Raw genomic sequence first — 22,700 nt, 5'->3', positions numbered from 1 at the left:
TGTATCATCTTCTTTGGCCTCATAGCATCCAAGATGTTTTTCTGGATTAGAAAATGTCAGAAAAAGAATCAGTCAAGATTTTCTTGATACAAAAGGCTAGCTAACTGCTTATCAGACACTGCTCAGTCTATCAGGTGGAAAACAACTTACTGTAAATATTTTGATATACAATATACTCCAATTAATCTGAAACCCTATTCTCCAAATCCTTTCCTTGTCACCTAGCATGAGATACATGTCCTTTGCAGCATGTACCTCATGTATTTCATGCTGGGGAATAAGGAAAGCATACGGATACTGTGACGGTTTGGACAATAGAGCAGAGACCCCTGGCCAGGACTGCGAGGAGGAGGAGCAGCTGCCCCTGGCTGCTGGGGAGGCCACCCTGCTGCTGAATGGCTCCTGGCCATGCAGGGATCCCTCTGCAGCCCAGTTGTCACGGAAACGAGTGGAGCCATGGCAGCAGAGCTGCAGAAGATTTCTTGCACTGCCACAGGGCCGGTAATACTGCCCACTGCAGGCGCAAGGGGGAATGCTGCAGTCCTGGTGTGGCTGCAGTCCCAGCTGGGTGGAGCCCACCCTGCTGCTAAATGGCTCCTGCCTTCTCAATTATCTGAACTCCTGATAATCCAGATAAAATCCATGTCCCCCATACTATTCAGATAATCAGGAGTATACTGTACAGGGTTACTTACTTGTTTGAGAAAATAATCTAAGGCCATCTTGTGTGAATACCAGAGATTTGATAATGCTGACAAGTTTTGACAGATTGGGAGGCTTCTGGTCCTGAAGTTCTGAACAGTGTGGAAATTTGACAAATCTATACTAACTGAAAAACTGTGTTCTACTCGGTTTCTGATTTTCCTTATAGCTATTCCAGAATGACTGATCATTAGGATTTTTTAAAGGGGGCATATAACCAGAGAGGTGGAGCTAGAAATGGAGATGCCAATAGCCACTGTTTAAAGAAACAGAAGTCTTGAGTTCTTAGACTAGCCCCAGAAAACAGCCATTAAAAATTCTGATGATGTGCCTTAGATTCCTAATTTTTAAAATAAACCGTTATAGTCTCTTTATATCTGTAGTTGAGGTCTTAAAAAAAAAAAAAAAAAAAAAAAGAACAGTGATGGGTAAAATCTGATCTCTTCCATTGTTGTTGGTAGTGTTGTAGCTATGTTGGTCCCAAGATATAAGAGACACAAGGTAGGTGAAGTTATATGTTTTATTGGACCAACTTCTGTTGGTGGAAGGAACAAGCTTTCAATCTTCACAGAGCTCTTCCTCAGGTCTGGAGAAAGTAACCCAAGTGTCTGAACTAAATAAAAGGCGGGACAGATTGTTAACAAAAGGGCTTCAGACAAGCTGTAAGAAACCACTTAAAATTAACTGGGCAATAGGGGTTAGCAGGCAGGCAGGTGTGTTGAAAATTGTTTTAATGAGCCAAAAACACTGTCTGTGTTAAGTACATGGTTTTTAGTGTCCAGCAGAGTTATGAATTAAAGTTCCCAGGCTCATCTTTTGAAGTTATTGTGCAGATTTCCTTTGAGAACGAGGACTCTTATGCTTAACTATCTGCCCCACCATATATTTAGCTCAAACACTCTTGTTACTTTTCCCAGGACAAAGGAAGAACTCTGTGAAGCTCAAAAGCTTGTCCCTTCTACCAAAAGTTGGTCCAATAAAAGATATTACCTCATGGATTTGTCAAGAACAAATTGTGTCAAACCAACCTGATAGCTTTCTTTGACAGGGTAACAAGCCTTGTGGCTAGGGGAAAGCGGTAGACGTGGTATATCTTGACTTTAGTAAAGCTTTTGATACTGTCTCGCATAACCTTCTCATAAACAAACTAGGGAAATGCAACCTAGATGGAGCTATTATAAGGTGGGTGCATAACTGGTTGGAAAACCATTCCCAGAGAGTAGTTATCAGTTCTGGGTTCGGTTCTGTTCAATATATTCATCAATGATTTAGATAATGGCATACAGAGTACACTTATAAAGTTTGCGGACCTTATCAAGCTTGGAGGGGTTGCAAGTGCTTTGGAGCATAGGATTATCATTCAAAATGATCTGGACAAACTGGAGAAATGGTCTAAAGTAAACACGATGAAATTCAATAAGGACAAATGCAAAGTACTCCACTTAGGAAGGAACAATCAGTTGCACACATACAAAATGGGAAATGACTGCCTAGGAAGGAGTACTGCGGAAATGGATCTGAGGGTCATAGTGGACCACAAGCTAAATATGAGTCAACAGTCTAACTCTGTTGCAAAAAAAGTGAACATCATTCTGGGAAGTATTAGCAGGAGTGTTGTAAGCAAGACATGAAAAGTAATTCCTCCGCTCTACTTCACATTGATTAGGCCTCAACTGGAGTAGTGGGGGCACCACATTTCAGGAAAGATGTGAACAAATTGGAGAGTCCAGAGAAGAGCGACAAAAATGATTAAAGGTCTAGAAAATATGACCTATGAGGGAAAATTGAAAAAACTGGGTTTGTTTAGTCTGGAAAAGAGAAGACTGAGAGACGATGATAGTTTTCAAGTACATAAAAGGTTGTTACAAGGAGAAGGGAGAAAAATTGTTCTTAACCTCTGAGGATAGGACAAGAAGGAATGGGCTTAAATTGTAAGAAGGGAGGTTTAGGTTGGACATTAGGAAAAACTTCCAAACGGTCAGGGTGGTTAAGCACTGGAATAAATTGCCTAAGGAGGTTGTGGAATCTCCATCATTGGAGATTTTTAAGAGCAGGTGAGACAAACACCTGTCAGAGATGGTCTAGATAATATTTAGTCCTGCCATGAGTGCAAGGGACTGGACTAGATGACCTCTCGAGGTCCCTTCCAGTCCTATAATTCTATGATTCTCTCTCTCAATGAGCAGTGAGAACAGACATTTCAGCACTTCCACAAAACAACTGCCAAAACATATTTAAACAAGTTATGTTAATTAAGAAGTTTTATCAGAAGAATATAAGTGACTGCAATTTCCCTAGAAATCCAACCAAAGTGTGCTGCACTAGAGGACACACCATCATACAGCTGACAATAGTGCTGAACGAAATATTTATATATTTAAAATACTTCATATGGTCTTCCAGTTATGTTAGCTCATTAAATTTAAAGTAGTTTCTCTTCATGGGTACTTATAACCATGAAACAATAAATAACTTCTTTTTTTTACTACAAACTGAGAGGCTGTTAAATACTTTGTTTCTTTATTCTGTTTGGTAGGGTTGAGAAGAATTTCTTATTTCACACTTCGTAGAAGGCACAATTTTTTTTAAGGTGTGTATTTGTTTCCTTTGGGAAGGAAGATCATTCCTTCCATTATATGATTTTCGTACCATCGGTTTTATGTCTTTACCAAGTAGTCACAAGTAAATGTATTCAAAGTTTTCATACAGCAAACTTCAGAAATTTTTGAATGATTTATAAGAAAAAGAGTACATGAACGAAGTGGTGATATCTAGCAAATATATAAAATTGGTCAAGAAATATGGGAAGTGCCAAAGGATTCTCAGAGTAAGTGTATCGTTTATTTCAAAGGAAAGGGTGGGCACAATCATCTGCTCCCTAAGAAAACCTCAAGAAAGAAAATGTCTGTATGGAACCCTCCGGAAGTATTCCCAAAAATAATTTCTATGGGGGAGGAGAGGGAAGGCAGATGTTCTCCCTGCAAGAACCAGATGTTCACTGTGCTGAAAATATACACAAGTATATCTCCATTCCCAGGCTAATGCTGCTTTCATGAAGTTTGGCTAACTTTTGCTTTAGTTCAGCATATGATCATGCTTTAGTCCCAACATACCTCAGGAATTTAAACAAAATAATTGAAGATTAAAAACAGTTAAACACAGTTTAAGGAAACACAAAGTAAGAAAAGTTCACATCTTTCTTTGATACTGAATAACTGTAGGGCATGGCTTTGGGCACAGAAGATTGAGCCTTTATTGTGACATGCAAAAGCAGTGCTAGGTCTACATTACTGCAAATATTTTATCCCTGGACTCACTATATCTTCTTCTACACACCTCTGTTCTGTTTCTCTGATTTTAATATAACTCATTATTGAGTTTCTTAAAACTTTTTGGGTCCTATTTTCATCCTGATGTTAATAGGACAGGGCAGTACAGGATATGGTTGGTCACTCTAGAGCTTTTCAACCCTAGGTGTCTAAAGTAAGGTCCTAAATCTATACTTAAGTACCTAAATAAAAGCATCCTGATTTCCATAGATGCTGAGTACTCACACATTCCACAGAAGTCATCGGGAGCTGCAATTACGCAGCACCTTTGGAAATTAGGAAACATTTAGGGGCCTAAATATACATTTAGAAGTCTCATCTTGAAAGTTTTGGCCTTAATTTGTATCTCTTTGTTTTTCAGAAGTAGGAAGATCACCATCACAAGCTGATTCACTGAATGTTAACTCTTCCCCTACGTCTAAGATGAAACTTGAAGCACCTGCTCTGAAACAAAGGCCAAGGGAACTTTCACTGCTAAGGTAAAAATGCTAGTTTCCAAAGGAAAAACACCTTTATAGTAAAACTGAAGGGTGGTCTTTGTTAACTCTCTCCACTACCTGTTTTAATGTGTCCATTTCCATCATCTACCTTTCTAGGTTACTTTTATAGCCCCCATTACCATAGTATCTGAGTGCCTATGACAAGAGTCCTTGGCAAAATCCAAGGATTCTCTGGCAGGGGGTTATTGGCTGTACCCTACACCAATTAACATGAAAGCAAGACCAGGAACAGTTTTAGCTATGGAAAAGACACACACAAATAGTTCTCTATGACTAGAAACTTCTCATTGTACAGTGATACAAAAAGAAGTTATCTGTGTTTAAAAATAAACAATTTTTAGTGCCCCAAATCTTTTGTCCTATTCTGTTAGCCATAAGCTACATTATTATGTGCATTACTTGAAGCTCATGCACCACTAGGCTGGTTAAACAAACCTGAAATATACACCAATGGCCTAGGAATGCAAACCCTGTAGTGGCTCACAGCCCACACATTCAGCCTTCAACAATGCAACTTCAACCCTGATGAAGCTTGGAAAGCCAAATGGAGTTCACAAGAAGTGAAACCTTGTGAAAGACCCGACGCAGAAGATCCCTGGCTTCGATCTCCCATGAAGCTTATGGGCAACCCTAAACCATATCTGTGTAAACAATGGCAGATGTGGATACCTGCTGCACAAATGGAGAATTAAAGACTCTCCTGTGTGAGACTGTTGTGGTCACCCAGAACAGACTATAAAACATATAACAACTCAATGCCCATTTCACAAATATGAAGGAGGCATCACAGCAATACACTCAGCTACTCCTGATGCAATTATGTGGCTTAATCATCTAAATGTAACATGATAGTTGTTGCTCTACATTTACATCAGCCATACAAAGATGAAGATTGCTTTGTTTAGGATTCATATAAAGTACTCATTCATTCATGAGAGGAGCAAATTCTTATTTCATCTCTTTTTAAACTATGGAAGATACAGGAATGATTCTGTAATGGTTGTAATAAATTCTGCTTTATGTCTAATAACCCTTTTCAGGATTAATGCTTTGTTAGTTAAGCCTTTTACTTCAGCCTCTAGAGAAGAATAAGCACTATTGGAATGTAACGGTCTATTCAAAAGACAATCAGAAAAATGCCAGTACAGTGTCTGTGCAATATGCAAACAGGTAATAAACTTTTGTAATGTACAAATTAATGGAAGCAACTCTACTTTCAAACGATTAATATGCTTTCATTGTCTTGGTAAGTGGTAATCTTAAACTATTCCATCCTCATTTGTTTTCGGATATTAGGCACCAAATGAAACATTAGAGCAATCACACGTAACAGCCTGCTGCATTATGAAGTATCACCTTAAAATATCCATTGCTCCCTAATGTTGGTTCAAAAATAATTTGATGGATGAAACCAGAAATATAAGCTTTGATATAATACAGTAATGAAAAAGTTCATTGGCATGAATATGGTGGTTAAGAATCTACACATTAACACCAAAAAACAACCAGGTCAACGAATTAGTTTGAAATTCATGAAATTCATAAAAAGAATTACAACAACAGAAAAGAAAGGCTAGACTGTGCTTTTTGCAGGTATCCCTGAGTAAGGAGTGGCATTACAGCAGCATTGTCCCAGAAAAAGCATCAGAAGGCAATGGGACTCAGGTCTTGTCTACACTCACAATGCTGCAGCGGCACCATTGTAATGCTGAGTGAAGACACTACCTATGCCAAGAGGAGAGCTTCTCCTGTTGGCTTAGGTACTCCATCTCCCTGAGAAGTGGTAGCTATGTCAATGGGAGAAGCTCTCCTGTCGACATAGCGCTGTCTACATCGGGAGTTCAGTCGGTATAACTACATTGCTCAGGGGTGTTTATTTTCCACACCCCTGAGACACATAGTTATACTAATGTAATTTTGTTGTGTAGACAGGGCTAAGTGTCACAATTTGTCCTGACTCCCCTGCATGGTCAGGTTAAAGCTAGTCACTTCAATCTAGATCTATATACTTAAAGAGAAAATGTATGCTTGAAAATACATTTCATCCCAAAGGATTTCTAATTAAAAGTTTACAAAGCTTTCATTTCCATTCATTTGTAATGCAACAACAACAACAAGAGCGAGAGAGAAGAAACACAACCTACAAAGTACCAGATTTTATACTCAAACTAATGTCGTGTTATTGTTCCTTTCCTTTCCCCTCCTAATCCTCACTTCTTTTCTCCTTTTTTAATTTTTTGTTTCTTTTTTCCTTCTATCCCTCTCTTGCTATGCAGGGTTTTGAATTTGCAGTGCAGTCATGGAGCTTTACACTTCCTCATGCAATTACAGTTCTCCACATGCAACTAAGCTTGCTTAGTGGGACTGGGGTCCTCTTTAGCACTGCAGTGCTAGCTCAGTGCTTTAGCTAGTCAGTGGCCAGCTGGAGGGGGAGCTTGGGGAAGGGGACAGGAACTCAAGATGTTTCCTTTTCTTTAGATTTCCTGCTGCTTGCTCAATAGCCTTAGAGCTAAGTGCGGGGAAATCTGAGGCCCGGTCTACTCTTTCTCTCTAGGCCAAGGTTGGGGAAGGGACAGTGTGGGGAGGGTAGGTGATGTCTGAAGCTGGGACATAGGAACAGGGGCAAATATATAGGAAAAGGAAAATATATGTAAAGTTGTATACCAGAGAGAGAGAATAACAGCACATATATAAAATGGAGAGGGGAGTGAGGGGGACATAAAACACCTATAGCACCTATAAGATTACGGCAAATGTACTCTATTTTTTTCTTTAAACATTCTTTAAAAATAGGGGAAAATACAAAGGAGCATAAACTCTGGTAAGTCAAATGTAAAAGTATAATTAGACAGGTCAAGAAAAAATTTGAAGACCAACTAGCAATTTTTTTTTTAAAGTACATCAAAAGCAGGAAGCCTGCCAGCAATCAATCAGTGGGGCCACTGCATGATCGAGGTGCTAAAAGAGCACTCAAGGAAGATGAGGCCATTACAGAGAAGCTAAATGAGCTCTTTGCATCAGACGCATTCTTGCATCTTCTTCACTGCAGAGGAAGTGAGGGAGATTGCTGAGCCATTCTTTTTAGGTGCCAAATGTCCAAGACTGAAGTGCCAATAGAAGAGATTTTGGAACAAATTGATACATTTAACAGTAATAAGTCACCAGGATCAGATGGTATTAACCCAAGAGTTCTGAAGGAACTCAAATATGCTACTGCAAAACTACTAACAGTGAGATGCAACCTATCACTTAAATCAGCTTCTGTACCAGATGACTGGAGGATAGCTAATGTGACACCAGTTTTTAAAAAAGGCTCCAGAGGCAATCCTGGCAATTACAGCCTGGGTAAGCCTAAACAATCTATTAGAATTCTTTGAGGGAGTCACCAAATGTGTTCCAGGCTGATCCAGTGGTTAGAGAGTACCTGGACTTTCAGAAAGCCTTTCACAAGGTCCCTCACCAAAGGCTCTTATGCAAAGTAAGCTGTTATGGGTAGATCCTCTCATGCACCAGTAACTGGTTAAAAGACAGGAAACAAAGGGTAGAAATAAATGGTCAGTTTTCACAATAGCGAAAGATAAATATTGGTGTCCCCCAGGGATCTGTAATGGGACCACTGCTGTTCAACATATTCATAAATGATCTGGAAAATGGGTTAAACAGAGAGGTGGCAAAATTTGAAGATGATACAAAATTACACAAAATCGTTTAGTCCAAAGCAGACTGTGAAGTGTTACAAAGGGATCCCAAGCAACTGCGTGACTGAGCAACAAAATGGCAGATAAAATTCAATGCTGACAAATGCAAAGTAATGCACATAGGAAAATATAATCCCAACTATACATACAAAATGATGGGATCTAAATTAGCTGTTACCACTCAAGAAAGATCTTGAACTCATTGTGGATAATTCTCTGAAAATATCCGATCAATGTGCAGCAGCAGTTAAAAAACTAACAGAATGTAGGAACTATTTGGAAAGGGTTAGATAAGAAGACAGAAAATATCATAATGCTACTATATAAATCCATGGTATGTGCACACCTTGAATCCTGTGTGCAGTTCTGGTTGCCCCACTTCAATAAAGATCTATTAGAATTGGAAAAGGTACTGAGAAGGGCAACAAAAATGATTAGGGGTATGGAAAAGCTTCCATATGAGGACAGATTAAAAAGACTGGGACTTTTCAGCTTGGAAAAGAGACAACTAAGGGGGGGGGAATATGATAGATGTCTATAAAATCATGAATAGTGTAGAGGAAGTTATTAAGAAATGTTATTCACTCCTTCACATAACAGGAATCAGGGATCGCCCAATGAAATTAAGAGGCAGCAGGTTTAAAACAAACAAAACTAAGTACTTCTTCACACAACGTACAGTCAACTGGTGGAACTCATTGCTAGGGGATGTTGTGAAGGTCAAAACTATAGCTGGGTTCAAAAAAGAACTAGATAAGTTCATTGAGGATAGGTCCATCAGTGGTTATTAGCCAAGATGGTCAGGGATGCAACCCCATGCTCCAGGTGTCACTAGCCTCTGACAGCCAGAAGCTGAGTGTGGACGACAGGGGGATGGGATCACTTGATAATTGCCCTGTTCTGTTCATTTCCTCTGAAGCACCTGGCATTGGCCACTATCGGAACATAGGATACTGGGCTAGATAGACCATTCGTCTGACCCAAGATGGCTGTTCTTATGTTCTTTATATATTTACAAATAACCAAAACCTATAGTGTTATAGAAGAAATAGGGAGTTGGGACTAGCAGGTAGGAAAGGAAAATGGTCCATGAGAATATCTTCATTTTAACCAGAGGTTCAAAACGCAAGAGAGTTTGAGAAATCCTGATATACAATCCTTTTTCAAATTGTTTTGTATTTTTATTCTCAACTCTTCATCTTATCTTCTTAAAGAAATCACATGCAAAAAACCTTCTCTGCCATAATTATTATTACACAAGAGTCAGGAAATGTTGATTTAGGCCCATAAAGCTGAGTCTTTGCAAGAATTTGTGGGGCATATCTCTATCAAATTATTTCCTTGTACCATTTATCCCATTCTACTGCACATTTATGATTTCAATGAGTTCATATTATCTGAGCAGGACAGGATAAAATTAAATCTTTTTAACAATATTTTCAAGGCTGTTAGCAAATTAGGCATTATGCAGCCACAAAACATTTTAAACCTTCTCCTTCACTAAATCTCTCTTTCACAGAAGTCAATTAGCAAGAACAAGTACCTCAAATAAAAGTATTTCCATTTTCCATAAAACCCTAGTCACTTATCTCCAACAAAAAACGCATATGGTCAAAAGATTATAGAAAAAGGACTTGAATGGTTATCTTAGCAATGTATTTCAAAGGGGCAAATTGCTGAGTTTTTAAAAACTTCCTAGATATTTTTTTATTCTCATTTTAAAATTCTGAATGGACGTACATTCAGATCTCTTTTACAAATATAACTAGATAGCCTCTTCAATAAATCTGAAGGATCAAGAGTTGATCTTGATTTAGAAGTAATACTGATTTATTAATGGGTAATAATAGTAAATCTAAATTATTTTGCTTTGATCATAAAAAATGTAGTACAGGGTGAACAAATAGCCAAATTTAGTCTTATTTTCAATATTTAAACCACCCTCTATTCCCCCCCTCCCCACTAGTTGCCCCTCTCCTTTCTCTGTCTGTTTTCAGGTAGAAATCCCCCATCAACTTCTCAGGAGAAAGGGGGGAGCAGAAGGAGCAGCAGTTATTTCAAAGAGCACTAATCCTCAGAAACCAGGGAAGCATCATGCCTCGTCTCCCTGGAAATAATAATAGTAAAACGTGGCAGTTTTGGGGAGGAACACACCATCTGCCAACCCCAAGGGAGGGGGAAGACTTGACAGGAGCACCTGTGCCACCCCCTCTAGTCCCAATAAGCCAGGGCAGTTTGGTGAGTATGGGAAGGAACATTTCCCGCCTACCCTTGCAATGGGAGGAACAGAATTAGAAATATAAATAATAAATGAATAATGAGGCAACTGAAAAGGAGCACTAGTGGCCATAGTACATTTCAGCAATTGGAGAAGTAGGATATGAAAATGAAAAACCCTGTAGAACATGAAGATGGAAGGGGTAGGGGGAAGAGATTACAGGGAGATCAGAGGACCATTTTCTGATCTTGAGCTCCCCACTCTATCCCAGTGCTACTGAAGAGCTGACAGAGAGCCCAGTGTATTCCCCTTCCAGAAGTCATCTGTTCTACCACTGGGAGAAAGGGGAGAGGAACCTGCACCTGTGAGACTTTCAAGCCCCAGAGCAGGGGATTTGTCCAACCTAGCTAACAGAGAGGGGTCTGAGAGAGAGAGCGCGCGACACAGCGCAATTACATAATTTTTCAGTCATGGGTCCCTAAGCAAACAGAAATTATATATTTTGTGGGGAAAAACCCTAAATTTGGCTTTTAGTTCAGAGACCTTCACTTTTATGTAATGCAATAGCCAGGAATAAATTAATAAAGTTACTTTAATAAGCTATTATAGGTTTATGTTGTGGGTTGAAGACTGCTAGCTTGAGATGGCTGGTTGCATTGGCAGAAGAAAATATGTTGCAATTAGGTGATGGTTTGCTCTCAATACCATGCATCGCTCTTTTTGTGACCTTCACTCTCTCTCTCTCTCCTGGCTGTATTTCTGCAGTATGTTCTTTTATTTATTCTGTGGAATATATCATTGCTATGTAGGCTTTTTTGAATTTTCTTATCACAGTGTTCGTTTCTGTGGGAGGAGTGTCATTTCTTATGCTCTGTAAGAAAGGTGTTCACTTAAGAAAGATGTTTGTGTTTCAAACATGTTATATTCTTTGGCAATGTGTATAGCAACATCTGGGTTGTTTCCTGTGGCCAACAGTGATTGTATTCTTGTTTAACTGTTTAACTTGTTTAACCCTTCTTTTGATTCCTAACATGAGCTATTTTATCCTGAGAGATATTTCCTTTTCCAGCTTCCGAAATACGGGACACTCATGAAAATGATCTGACTCTGCAACGGCAACTAGAAAGAGCCACAAATAAAGCACTGAAACCCAAATCACTGCAATCTCAAAAGAGAATAAACAGCACATATCCCACACGTAGGTATACAAGGGAACAAAAATATACTTGACAAATAAGGAATCAGAACATGCTATAGCAAAGGGCAAACTATATGCAAAAAAAATGAGCAAACATAATGGGTGAAATCCCACCACAATATGTAGCCAACTGTTTCTACTACATTCCCTGGAGAGACTACAATGTAGCCTTATAAACCACAGTCTTCTACAGTTCTGCATTTCACAGTGTGATACAATTTTATACAATTAAATGTTCTGTTTTGAACTAATTTTTTTTAAATTGAGTTGCAGAATTATATAGTTTAAACATCCTCAAGTGTACTCGCTAGGATTGCCAACTTTGTAATATATAAAAAACGGACACTCCAGCCTGCCTCTTCCCCCAAGGTCCTACCCCTGACCCACCTCTCCCCGAGGCCCTGCTCCTGCCTCTCCCCTCTCACCAAGGCCCCGCCCCCTATTTGCTGCTCTCCCTCCCCGCCCCCTCCCAGTCTTCTGTCATTCTCTGCTTTTTCCCTCCCCTCTGCGTGGAAGGGACTTGCCTTTGGAGCTGGGAGCTGCTGCTGCCCAACGCAGGTAGGAGGTGGCTCCAGCTGAGTAGGGGTTAGCACAGGTAATGACCAGGCACCTCCCTGCCTCCCCCACCCGCAGTAACCGGATACTGTCAGGTCCCCTTTTTTACCAGACTTTCTGGTCGAAAACCAGACACCTGGCCATCCTAGTATCTCCATTTGTTATTTTATTTGCAGAGAGAAAATATAAAGCGAGAAACAATAAACACACACTGAGAAAGCTGGGGCAGGTGGTGCAGTGAATGAAAGCACTAGTATTTCACTTATGAAGATCAAAGTTCAAGTTCTAGGTCTGATCACAAGTGAAACTTATTTTAGGTAGTCTCATCCAAATTTGCAATCAAGGAGGTGAAAAACAGTAGTAATATTCTGCACACAGCCATCACCCCTCTAATATAAAGCTAGTACCCAGCCCTTCCTCTGTCTGCCCCATTCACCAGAACCAGACTTCCTAACTTCTCCAGTTGGGTTGGTCCTACTCCTGGTGTGCCTGCCATTTTTAACTCTCAAAAAGACTTGGCACTAGGTGTGAAGGATTGTAAATACTACAAAGCTAGCCAGAATACCCAGAGCACAACAAAGCACACCAGGATCAGAGTTAGGAAGTTTCTTGCATATCTGAAGCCAGGAGGGAAAAAAAATCAACTTTTAGGTGGGTGTGAAGGTAGAAATAGTCACGGGGATGGGTAAAAGATTTAAAATTCCATTCACTGATTCCCCATAGACCACTCTACCTGAGGCCTGTTTTTTCATCTTGTCCTGGGCCCTGTGAATCCTGTACCAAAATGGCAAAAGTGTCTAAGGCCAGGATATAAGAACATTGGCAGAGATGTTTGTGGAAGCCTTCACAAAGCATTGCCAGAATAAGCCTGGCTCAAGACAATACTATTAGTCTCCCATTTTCATAAGCTATAAAAGTCAGTCACATATACAACATAATCTCATTGTGAAAGACAGTAAATCGTAATGGGACTAAGATTTCACAGTTGCATCTGTGCTTCTGTTAATACTCAAGTATTATAAACAATAAACTACACCCAACCTTCAGTGAAAATATAGCCTATTTCTTTGTGAATGGAATGGTTCTTGTTACATCCCAGAATATAATTTTGAAGCCATTTTTTAAAAAACTCATCAACTGTGCTGCATAGTAAGGAACACCATAGGTTACCAATAACACAGATTTTCTTGCTACACACAGATTCAAAGTGGGAATAAAGTGCCTAGCAGCTGCTATTATCCTAACAGTTGGAAACTGTCTCCACCGGCTGGCAAAATACAAACACAGCAGTCCCAAAGTGGTACAAGGCTATCAGAAAAAGAAACAATACAATTTTCCTAAATAACTTATTTTCATACTTTTTAATGGAAGAGATATACATAAAACACAGAAAAAACTTCAGTGGATAGGGCCTATTATAGATCATTACTCATCTGTAGCCAAAGATGTTACAGAAGTTGAACGTCTAAATTTAAACTCAGTTAACTCATCAATAGCAAAGACATCAATAACATAGGCAGCTCATGAAAAAAAGGGGTATTTTGTTCTACTCTGGAGTGAGGAAAACTAAGACTATTCCTGCACTAAACAAATGTGTAATGGTATTTTCTAACAGCTTGTGATGTTTGGATTGATTATAGACAAACTCACAGCAGACCTGCACAGCATCATGGCTAGCATAAACCAAGCTCTCTGAAAAGTTTATAAGTGTAGAACTGTTGGGATAGATCATGATAACGCTAATAGAGGCAATTAAGACATAATAAACTCAGGGCTATATGTTATAAAAATGCAAAAAAGAAATTTACCTGGAATAAGTTCCATAACTATATAAATAGGCTGCCTTTGAGTGCAAACTCCTATTAGCTTGACAATATTGGGATGGTCATATTGCTTGAGTATTCTGCATAGGGTGCAAAAAAAGTTTGATTACGTTAGTATATTTCATGATGCAAGTTGATTAAAATAAATATCAGGAGAAAGTATCTTAAACATTATTTTAAAGCAAAATTTCCCTTGTTATGTTATCCAAAATAAAAACAAATTGCTTTCAATGCAAAAGTACCACTCTGTGGAATTACAATCATACCACTCTGATGAGAAAATTAAAAACTGGTGAATATATTAACTAATTTACAAGTCAAGATCTACTTAAGTATTCTCATAATGATCCCACCATTTGTCCACATCATAAAACAACTATATAATTTGCATGACAAGGCAGTCATACCTCATGAGGCCCAGAATTTAACTAAAAGATCAGAACTGGGGAGTGCTGGGAGAGTTCAGTCAAAAACCTTGCAAAGCATCTGTCTGCACTTTGCCTACCCACAGCTCAACCTCCAACTCATTTTCCTGAGCGTTAAATACAGTAAAAATAATTTAAACTGAAAACAAAAAATTAAGGATAAACATTCCAATTTAGGAAGCAAAAACAATAAAACTTGCATCTGCTTAAGTAAGGCTATGATGAGAACAATTACAGACAGAAGAATATGCCATGACTTATAAATGAAAAGGAGGGCTGGTGAGAATTCTAGAGAGACATCATAGCTTTTGAAAGTTTGATGCCTACTACTTATTAACTTGAACCACCTCTTGTTAAAAAAAAAAAAAAAAAAGGAAAGCATTAGTATGCTTGAATGCCATCTCAGTAAGGAATAATGTATTTCATTTTCATTTCAATACAAAATCATTTCTTGAGTTGGAGGCTGCTTAGCAAGTGAAGAAATTCCTTGGTAGCCAGCCAGGCTATTAGCATGAAATCAAAGCCATTTTCAAGGAATTATATAGTTGAAATAACCAATAAAAGTCATTTGTATATAGCTAATGTTTTCTACGTTTCTATCTTTGTAAAACTCAGTTATTTATCGAACAATGAAATTATGCTAAACTCTAGATAACTTAAAACATTTTAAAATATTGTGGTACACTCCCTTACCCTGAGAATTTAAAGGCCATGTACTTGTATTCTCACGTATCAGCTCACATACATGGGCTTAGCACTCTTTTCACCAATGTTTTGTAATATAATTACTGTCTATACTCGTTCATAAGCCGAATTTTTTTAGTAAAAAAGGGAAGCACCAGAGAAGGGGGTCGGCTTATGAACGGGTATAGAGAGGGAGAGGTGGGGCACAGCCCCTCCCCCCAACAGAGGGAGCAAGGAGAGGCAGCACAGCCAGCAGAGACAGAAGGGAAGAGGCGGGGCCAGAGTCTCTCCGCTTCTGGCCATGCTGCTCTCCCCCCAGCCTCCAAAGCAGCTGCAGCTCCAGGGCTGGCAGGCTGCAGCCGTGCCACGCGGTCCCTCCCCCCAGAGCAGGCTGTGGCTGCGCCACCCGACCCGCTGGAGCACGCTGCAGCCGTGCCGCCCGGCCCAGCCTGCTGGAACATGCTGCGGCTGCGCCGCCCGGTCTGGCCTGCCGGAGCAGGCTGCGGCTGAGCTGCCCAGCCTGCTGGAGCAGCTCAAGCCGGGCCAGAGACATCCTCCCTTAGCCCTCCCCAGATAAGGTGGGAAGGGATGGGATGGGGAGAGTGTGGGGGTCCCGGGCTAGGGGTGGGGTCATGTGGGGGGTGGTCATAGGGGTTACTGCCCTGACCCCCAGCTTCTCCCCCCCCCCCCAAATTTCCCCACCAATTGCTGTCCCGGCCCGTCAGGGTAAGCAGCTGGTGCGCCGGGACACTTTGTTTCATTAGGTTTACCTCTGTGCCTGCGGACGCGAGGTAAACAAACCATCTCGGCCCGCCAGCAGCTTATCCTGATGGCCCAGGAGCCAAAGTTTGCTGACCCCTGAATTATAGGGTCGGTTTATGAACGGGTCATAACATTTTCCATTTTTACTTATCCATCTTGGGAGGGTCTTGAGTATATACGGTACTATTCCAACCTCATTTTCCCCCACTATCAAGGAATATCCTTTGTCTGACCGGCACAACCCAGTTCTTCCAGAGGGCCTGTTTCTTCCCGAGAAAGATCAGTTAATGAGGTCAATATCTACATGTCTTTATGACAACCACTTCTACTCTAAAGTCTTGCTTGAGTCTATGATAAGGTCAGACCTTTGGAAAAAAGCTCTTAATTGGGCGGCAATGTTAGTTTCAGGGCTTATTTATGATTGCTGGACTGGTCACTAAAGATATCTGAAATCTTTAATTTTCAAAGTTAAAATTTCAATTAAAAAAAGATCCAAGATAAGCACACATCTAATTATATGTAGAGAACTCACCTGGCCTCTGATAAAAATTTTATTTTCAGTTCCTGAGGAAGGTCTTCTTTACAAGTTTTTACAGCAACAGGAGTTTTATCCTTTAATGTTCCCTTATATACTTCACCAAAATTACCCTGAAATTGCAAATATATATATTCATTGTGCTGAGTAAACACATAACTTTTAAGTCTTCAGAAAAATAAAGCTAATCATTATTCAGAAGAAACAGATACCGCATGTCAAAGAATTTTCATTAGGATCTATGTTTTAAAGATGCTCTTATAAAGTCACACACTAACTTCAAAGGAAAATTGTTTTATTTTCTTGCTCTTACTCTAACATCATTCAGTTCATAATACATTTTTATATTTGGCCATATCTAACATACAGAATTTGACAAGATATTCTACTGTAACTTTTCTGAAAACAGTAAAGCATTTTCTGAATAGACAAAGTAGATTTTTCTTCAAATCCTTTTTTAGTCAGTGGAACTTCATTAACTTCTAAAATCTGGGTGACACGTTGAAAATATTACTTTCTTCCTCCTCTTTGATATTAACTTCACATCTCCAGATAAGAAAATGGGGAATTGTTAATTCCCTACTTTGAGATGCAGAATTTTTGTTATCTGATATGATTTTTGATGGGGCATGATGTAGGCAACTGTATTGATTACAGTATAATCAACTATTGTTACAGCCAGTTCTCATCTGTATTATTACATTACTATCTACATATAAATTGGGCAGGGAGGCCAAAGGCTCTCCATATATAGGAAGGTTTTCCTCTCCCATTTTCAGAATTTTACACTCTATACAAAGATGAGGGTTTGAGGCCCCACATTTTGCCAATAAGTGGATTTAAAAAGTAACTTGTTCTATATTCAGATTTCTGAGATGCCAAGCAAGATGTGAAAGACATTTTTAATTGGCCTTTACAGCAGGATAATATGGACTAATTAGGCAGGACAGTAGAATGAAGACAACTAAAAAGTAATTTAAGCTTACCATAAAGTTGCTAATTACCTAAACAATAACTATGATTGAGATATGGGAACTAATTAGTTAAAGACTGAAGGGGCAGCAAATCAAAAGAAATTATCACAGGCCCAAAGGTGCTCTCAGTTTCTGCTTTTTCACTACTTAGGCTTAAGGGTATGTCTACACTACGAAATTACCGTATATACTCGTTCATAAGCCGAATTTTTTTAGTAAAAAAGGGAAGCACCAGAGAAGGGGGTCGGCTTATGAACGGGTATAGAGAGGGAGAGGTGGGACACAGCCCCTCCTCCCAACAGAGGGAGCAAGGAGAGGCAGCACAGCCAGCAGAGACAGAAGAGAAGAGGCGGGGCCAGAGTTTCTCCACTTCTGGCCATGCTGCTCTCCCCCCCAGCCTCCAAAGCAGCTGCAGCTTCAGGGCTGGCCGGCTGCAGCCATGCTGCTCAGCCCTGCTCCCCAGAGCACGCTGGCCCAGACCGCTGGAACATGCTGCGGCCGCGCCACCCAGTCTGGCCCGCCGGAGTAGGCTGCGGCTGCGCTGCCCAGCCTGCCGGAGCAGCTCCAGCCGGGCCAGAGACATCCTCCCCTGGCCCTCCCCAGATAAGGTGGGAAGGGATGAGATGGGGAGTGTGGGGGTCCCGGGCTAGGGGTGGGGTCATGTGGGGGGTGGTCACAGGGGTTACTCCCCTGACTCCTAGCTTCTCCCCCCCCCCCGCCAAATTTCCCCACCAGTTGCTGTCCCGGCCCATCAGGGTAAGCAGCTGGTGCGCCGGGACACTTTGTTTCATTAGGTTTACCTCCGTGCCTGCAGATGCTCGAGGTAAACAAACCATCTCGGCCTGCCAGCGGCTTATCCTGATGGCCCGGGAGCCAAGTTTGCTGACCCCTGAATTATAGGGTCGGCTTATGAACAGGTTATAAAAAATTTCCATTTTTACTTATCCATCTGGGGGGGGGGGGTCAGCTTATAAACGAACCTGCTTATTTATGATCGAGTATATATGGTAGGTCGATTTTATAGAAGTCGATCTTTAGAAAGCCATCTTATACAGTCGATTGTGTATGTCCCCCACTAAGCGCATTAAGTCAGCAGAGTGCATCCTCAATACTGTGGCTAGGATTGAGGCATGGAGCTGTGCACTGTGGGTAGCTATCCCACAGTCCCCGCTGTCCATTGGAATTCTGGGTTAAGCTCCTGATGGGGCAAAAACATTGTCGTGGGTAGTTTTGGGTACACGTCACCAGTCTCCCCTCCTTCCCTCCGTGAAAGCAATGGCAGACAATCATTTTGCACCTTTTTTCCTGGGTGACCCGTGCAGACGCAATAGCACAGCAAGCATGGAGCCCGCTCAGCTCACTGCTGCTGTTGTGAGCACAGCAAACCACCTCGCGCATTATCCTGCAGTATGTGCAGAACCTGGCTAGGAGCCGCCAGCATGAGGATGATTGTGAGGAGGACATGGACATAGACGTTCCTGAAAGCACGGGATGTGGCAATTGGGACATCATGGCGGCAGTGGGGCAGGTTGATACAGTGAAACGCCGATTCTGGGCACGGCAAACAAGCACAGACTGATGGAACCGCATAGTGTTGCAGGTATTGGATGATTCCCAGTGACTGAAACTTTCGCATGCGTAAGGCCACTTTCCTGGAACTTTGTGAGTTGCTTTCCCCCACCCTGAAGCGCAGGCATACCAAGATGTGAGCTGCCCTGACAGTTGAGAAACGAGTGGCGATAGCCCTGTGGAAGCTTGCAATGCCTGACTGCTACCGGTCTGTTGGGAATCAAATCCACTGTGGAGTGGACAAATCTACTGTGGGGGCTGCTGTGATCCAAGTAGCCAAGGCAATCACTAACCTTCTGCTAGCAAGGGTAGTGAGTCTGGGAAACGTGCAGGTCATAGTGGATGGCTTTGCTGCAATGGGGTTCCCTAACTGTGGTGGGGCGATAGATGGAATGCATATCCCTATCTTGGCCCCGGACCACCTTGCCAACCAGTACGTAAACTGCAAGGGGTACTTCTCAATGGTGCTGCAAGCACTGGTGGATCACAAGGGACGTTTCACTGACATCAACGTGGGATGGCCAGGAAAGGTGCATGATGCTCGCATCTTTAGGAACGCTGGGCTGTTTGAACAGCTGCAAGAAGGGACTTACTTCCCAGACCAGAAGATTACTGTTGGGGATGTTGAAATGCCAATAGTTATCCTTGGAGACCCAGCCTCCCCCTTGCTCTTATGACTCATGAAGCCATACACAGGCAGCCTGGACAGTAGAAAGGAGCAGTTCAACTATAGGCTGAGCAAGTGCAGAATGGTGGTAGAATGTGCCTTTGGATGTTTAAAAGCTTGCTGGCGCTGTTTGCTTACTAGGTTAGACCTCAGTACAACCAATATTCCCATTGTTATTGCTGTTTGCTGTGTGCTCCATAATATCTGTGAGAGTAAGGGGGAGACATTTATGGCAGGGTGGGAGGTTGAGGCAAATCGCCTGGCGGCCGATTTTGAGCAGCTAGATACCAGGGCGATTAGAAGAGCACAGCTAGGCGTGCTGCGCATCAGAGAGGCTTTGAAAACCAGTTTCATGACTGGACAGACTGTGTGTGTTTCTCCTTGATGCAAACCCGCCTTTGCTGATTTTAATTCCCTGTAAGCCAACCACCCTCCCCCCTTCGATCACAGCTGGCAAAGGAAATAAAGTCACTATTGTTTTGAAACCATGCATTCTTTCTTTATTAACTAAAAAAAAAAGTGAGATAGCTGACAAGGTAGCCCAGGTGGGGTGCGGGAGGAGGGAAGGACAAGGCCACATTTCTTATTGTAGCCACACTACAAATCAAAACAGTTTGAATGACAGCCTTCTGTTGCTTCAGCCATAATCTGGAGTTAAGTGGCTGGGTGCCCAGAGCCTCCTCCCCACCCCCCGCGTTCTTGGGCGTCTGGGTGAAGAGGATATGGAACTTGGGGAGGAGGGCAGGCGGTTATACAGCGGATGCAGTGGCGGTCTGTGCTCTTGTTGCCTTTCCTGCAGCTCCACCAGACGCCTGAGCATGTCTGTTTGCTCTCCCATTAACCTCAGCATCGTCTCCTGCCTCTTCTCATCGCGCTCACTGTATGCTTTCCTGGCCTCTGTCACTGTATGCCTCCATGCATTCAGCTGTGCCCTATCAGTGCGGGAGGACTGCATGAGCTTGGAAAACATGTCATCGCGAGTGCATTTTTTTCGCCTTCTAATCTGCGATAACCTCTGGGACGGAGATGATAGGGGGAGCGTAGAAATATTTGCATCTGCGGGGGGATAAAAAGGGAGAATAGAATTTAAGAAGATACATTTCTGAGAACAAAAGGGAGACACTTTCACAGTGAATCAAGCAATTCACAGCAGACAGCACATGTGCTTTAGGTACAAGGTCGCATTTTGCCTTTTATATTGAGCGCCTGCCGGTATGGTGACACATCACACAGGGCTGGGCAACAGAATTCGGTTTCCAGGCAGCCATGGTAAGCCAAAGGGTATGTGGGGTTGGCTTCTTCTGCCTTCATAACATGTGGGAATGGTTTCAAACTGCAGCGCCCTCCTTTCCCATAGCAAGCAATGCTGGTTGGGTTTGCCATTTAAAAGGAGGGTCTGCGGTTTTCGGGTGGATGTGCAGCAAACCACTCCCTCCACCCCAGCGTGTGGCTATTCTCTGGGATGATCCCTTTTAGCCAAGCACAAACAGCCCAGCATGAATGGGGTCCTTTTACTGTTCCCTTACAAAAATTCCCCTATTTCAACCAGGTGACCATGAATGATATCACTCTCCTGAGGCTACACAGAAAGATATAGACCAAATGTTGCTTGAATGCAATCAAAACCCAGGACCATTCGCTGACATGCTTTGTGCTACAATGATTCCAGACTACTTGCTACTGGCTTGACGTGGTAAAGTGTCCTACCCTGGAGGACGAAATAAGGCAGCCCTCCCCAGAAACCTTCTGCAAAGGCTTTCAGAGTACCTCCAGGAGAGGTTCATGGAGATGTGCCTGGAGGATTCCTGCTCCATCCCCAAACACATTAACAGACTTTTCCAGTAGCTGTACTGGCCGCGAATGCATCCCAAGTCTTCAGGGCAAATCAAACATTAAACACAACTGCTTTTAAACCCTGTAGTGTAGTTACAAATGTGCACTCACCAGAGGTGCCTTCTCCTGCTTCAGGGTCCAGGAACCCGCCTTGTGAGGGTATTGGCTCCAGGGTGATGAAAAGGTCCTAGCTGCTGGGGAGAACGGATTCTCCGCTTGCCTGCTGCGCATTCTCCTCCTCCTCGTCCTCATCCACAAAATCCTCCTCCCTGTTGCATGAGACTCCCCACTTATAGCTGTCTACAGACAGTGGTGGGGTAGTGGTAGGGTCCCCCCCTAGAATGTCATGCAGCTGATCATAGAAGCGGCATGTATGGGGCTCTGACCCGGAGCGACCATTTGCCTCCTTTGTCTTTTGGTAGGCTTGCCTGAGCTCCTTAGCTTTCACGCGGCCCTGCTGTGTGTCCCTGTTGTAGCCTCTGTCCATCATGCCCTGTGCGATTTTGACATATATATTAGCATTTCTTCTTTTTTATTGTAGTTCGGCCTGCACAGATTCTTCTCCCCATAAAGCAATCAGATCCAGTGTCTCCCGTTCGGTCCCTGCTGGAGCTCATTTGCAATTCTGGGACTGCATGGTCACCTGTGCTGCTGAGCTCACCACGCTGACCAAACAGGAAATTAAATTTAAAATTTCCCAGGGCTTTTTCAGTGTACCTGGCTAGTGCATCGGAGATGAAAGTGCTGTCCAGAATGGTCACATTGGAACACTCTGGGATAGCTCCCGGAGGCCAATACCATCTAATTGCGTCTGCACTACCCCAAATTTGACCCAAGAAGGTCAATTTTAGCACTACTCCCCTCGCCGGGGAGGAGTACAGCAGTCAATTTTAAGAGCCCTTTAGGTCGATGGAATGGGGTTGGTTGTGTAGATGCATTGCTTATAAAATCAACCTAATACGGCTAAATTCAACCTAACCTCGTAGTGTAGACCAGGGCTAAGAAACTATGAAAAGATTATACTCATGCAAAGGAGCAGACCATGCACAGGAGCACAAAATTGAAGGGCATATTTCCTTTGTCTGTGCTTGTTGGTTTTCTTTTTTTCCTTCCCCACCCCCCACAATAAGAACAGATATGGCTAAATCTTAAAGCTATCCCTGGTTTATCTCTACACAGATCTCTTTCCTTATGTGTGCCTCTGTTTGGGGTTACATGACTTCAGTAA

The 22,700-nt window shown here is 42.0% G+C and overlaps 1 protein-coding gene across 1 annotated transcript in view; it reads right to left on the bottom strand.

Moving 5' to 3' along the window:
• FER (FER tyrosine kinase) overlaps positions 1–22,700 on the bottom strand; it is a 409,588-nt gene that overhangs the window by 150,461 nt on the left and 236,427 nt on the right. The window contains exons 16-17 of the mRNA XM_065406919.1: positions 16,427–16,542; positions 14,009–14,103 (exon numbers count right to left, since the gene is read on the bottom strand). Of these exons, the coding sequence (XP_065262991.1) occupies positions 14,009–14,103; positions 16,427–16,542 (211 nt within the window). The remainder of the gene's footprint in view (positions 1–14,008; positions 14,104–16,426; positions 16,543–22,700) is intronic.

This window comes from Emys orbicularis, chromosome 6 (genome assembly GCF_028017835.1).
Source record: "Emys orbicularis isolate rEmyOrb1 chromosome 6, rEmyOrb1.hap1, whole genome shotgun sequence".
NCBI classification, from domain to species: domain Eukaryota; kingdom Metazoa; phylum Chordata; order Testudines; family Emydidae; genus Emys; species Emys orbicularis.
The sequence above is the reverse complement of the archived record's forward strand: the minus strand, read 5'-3'. Positions and strand labels throughout refer to the sequence as shown.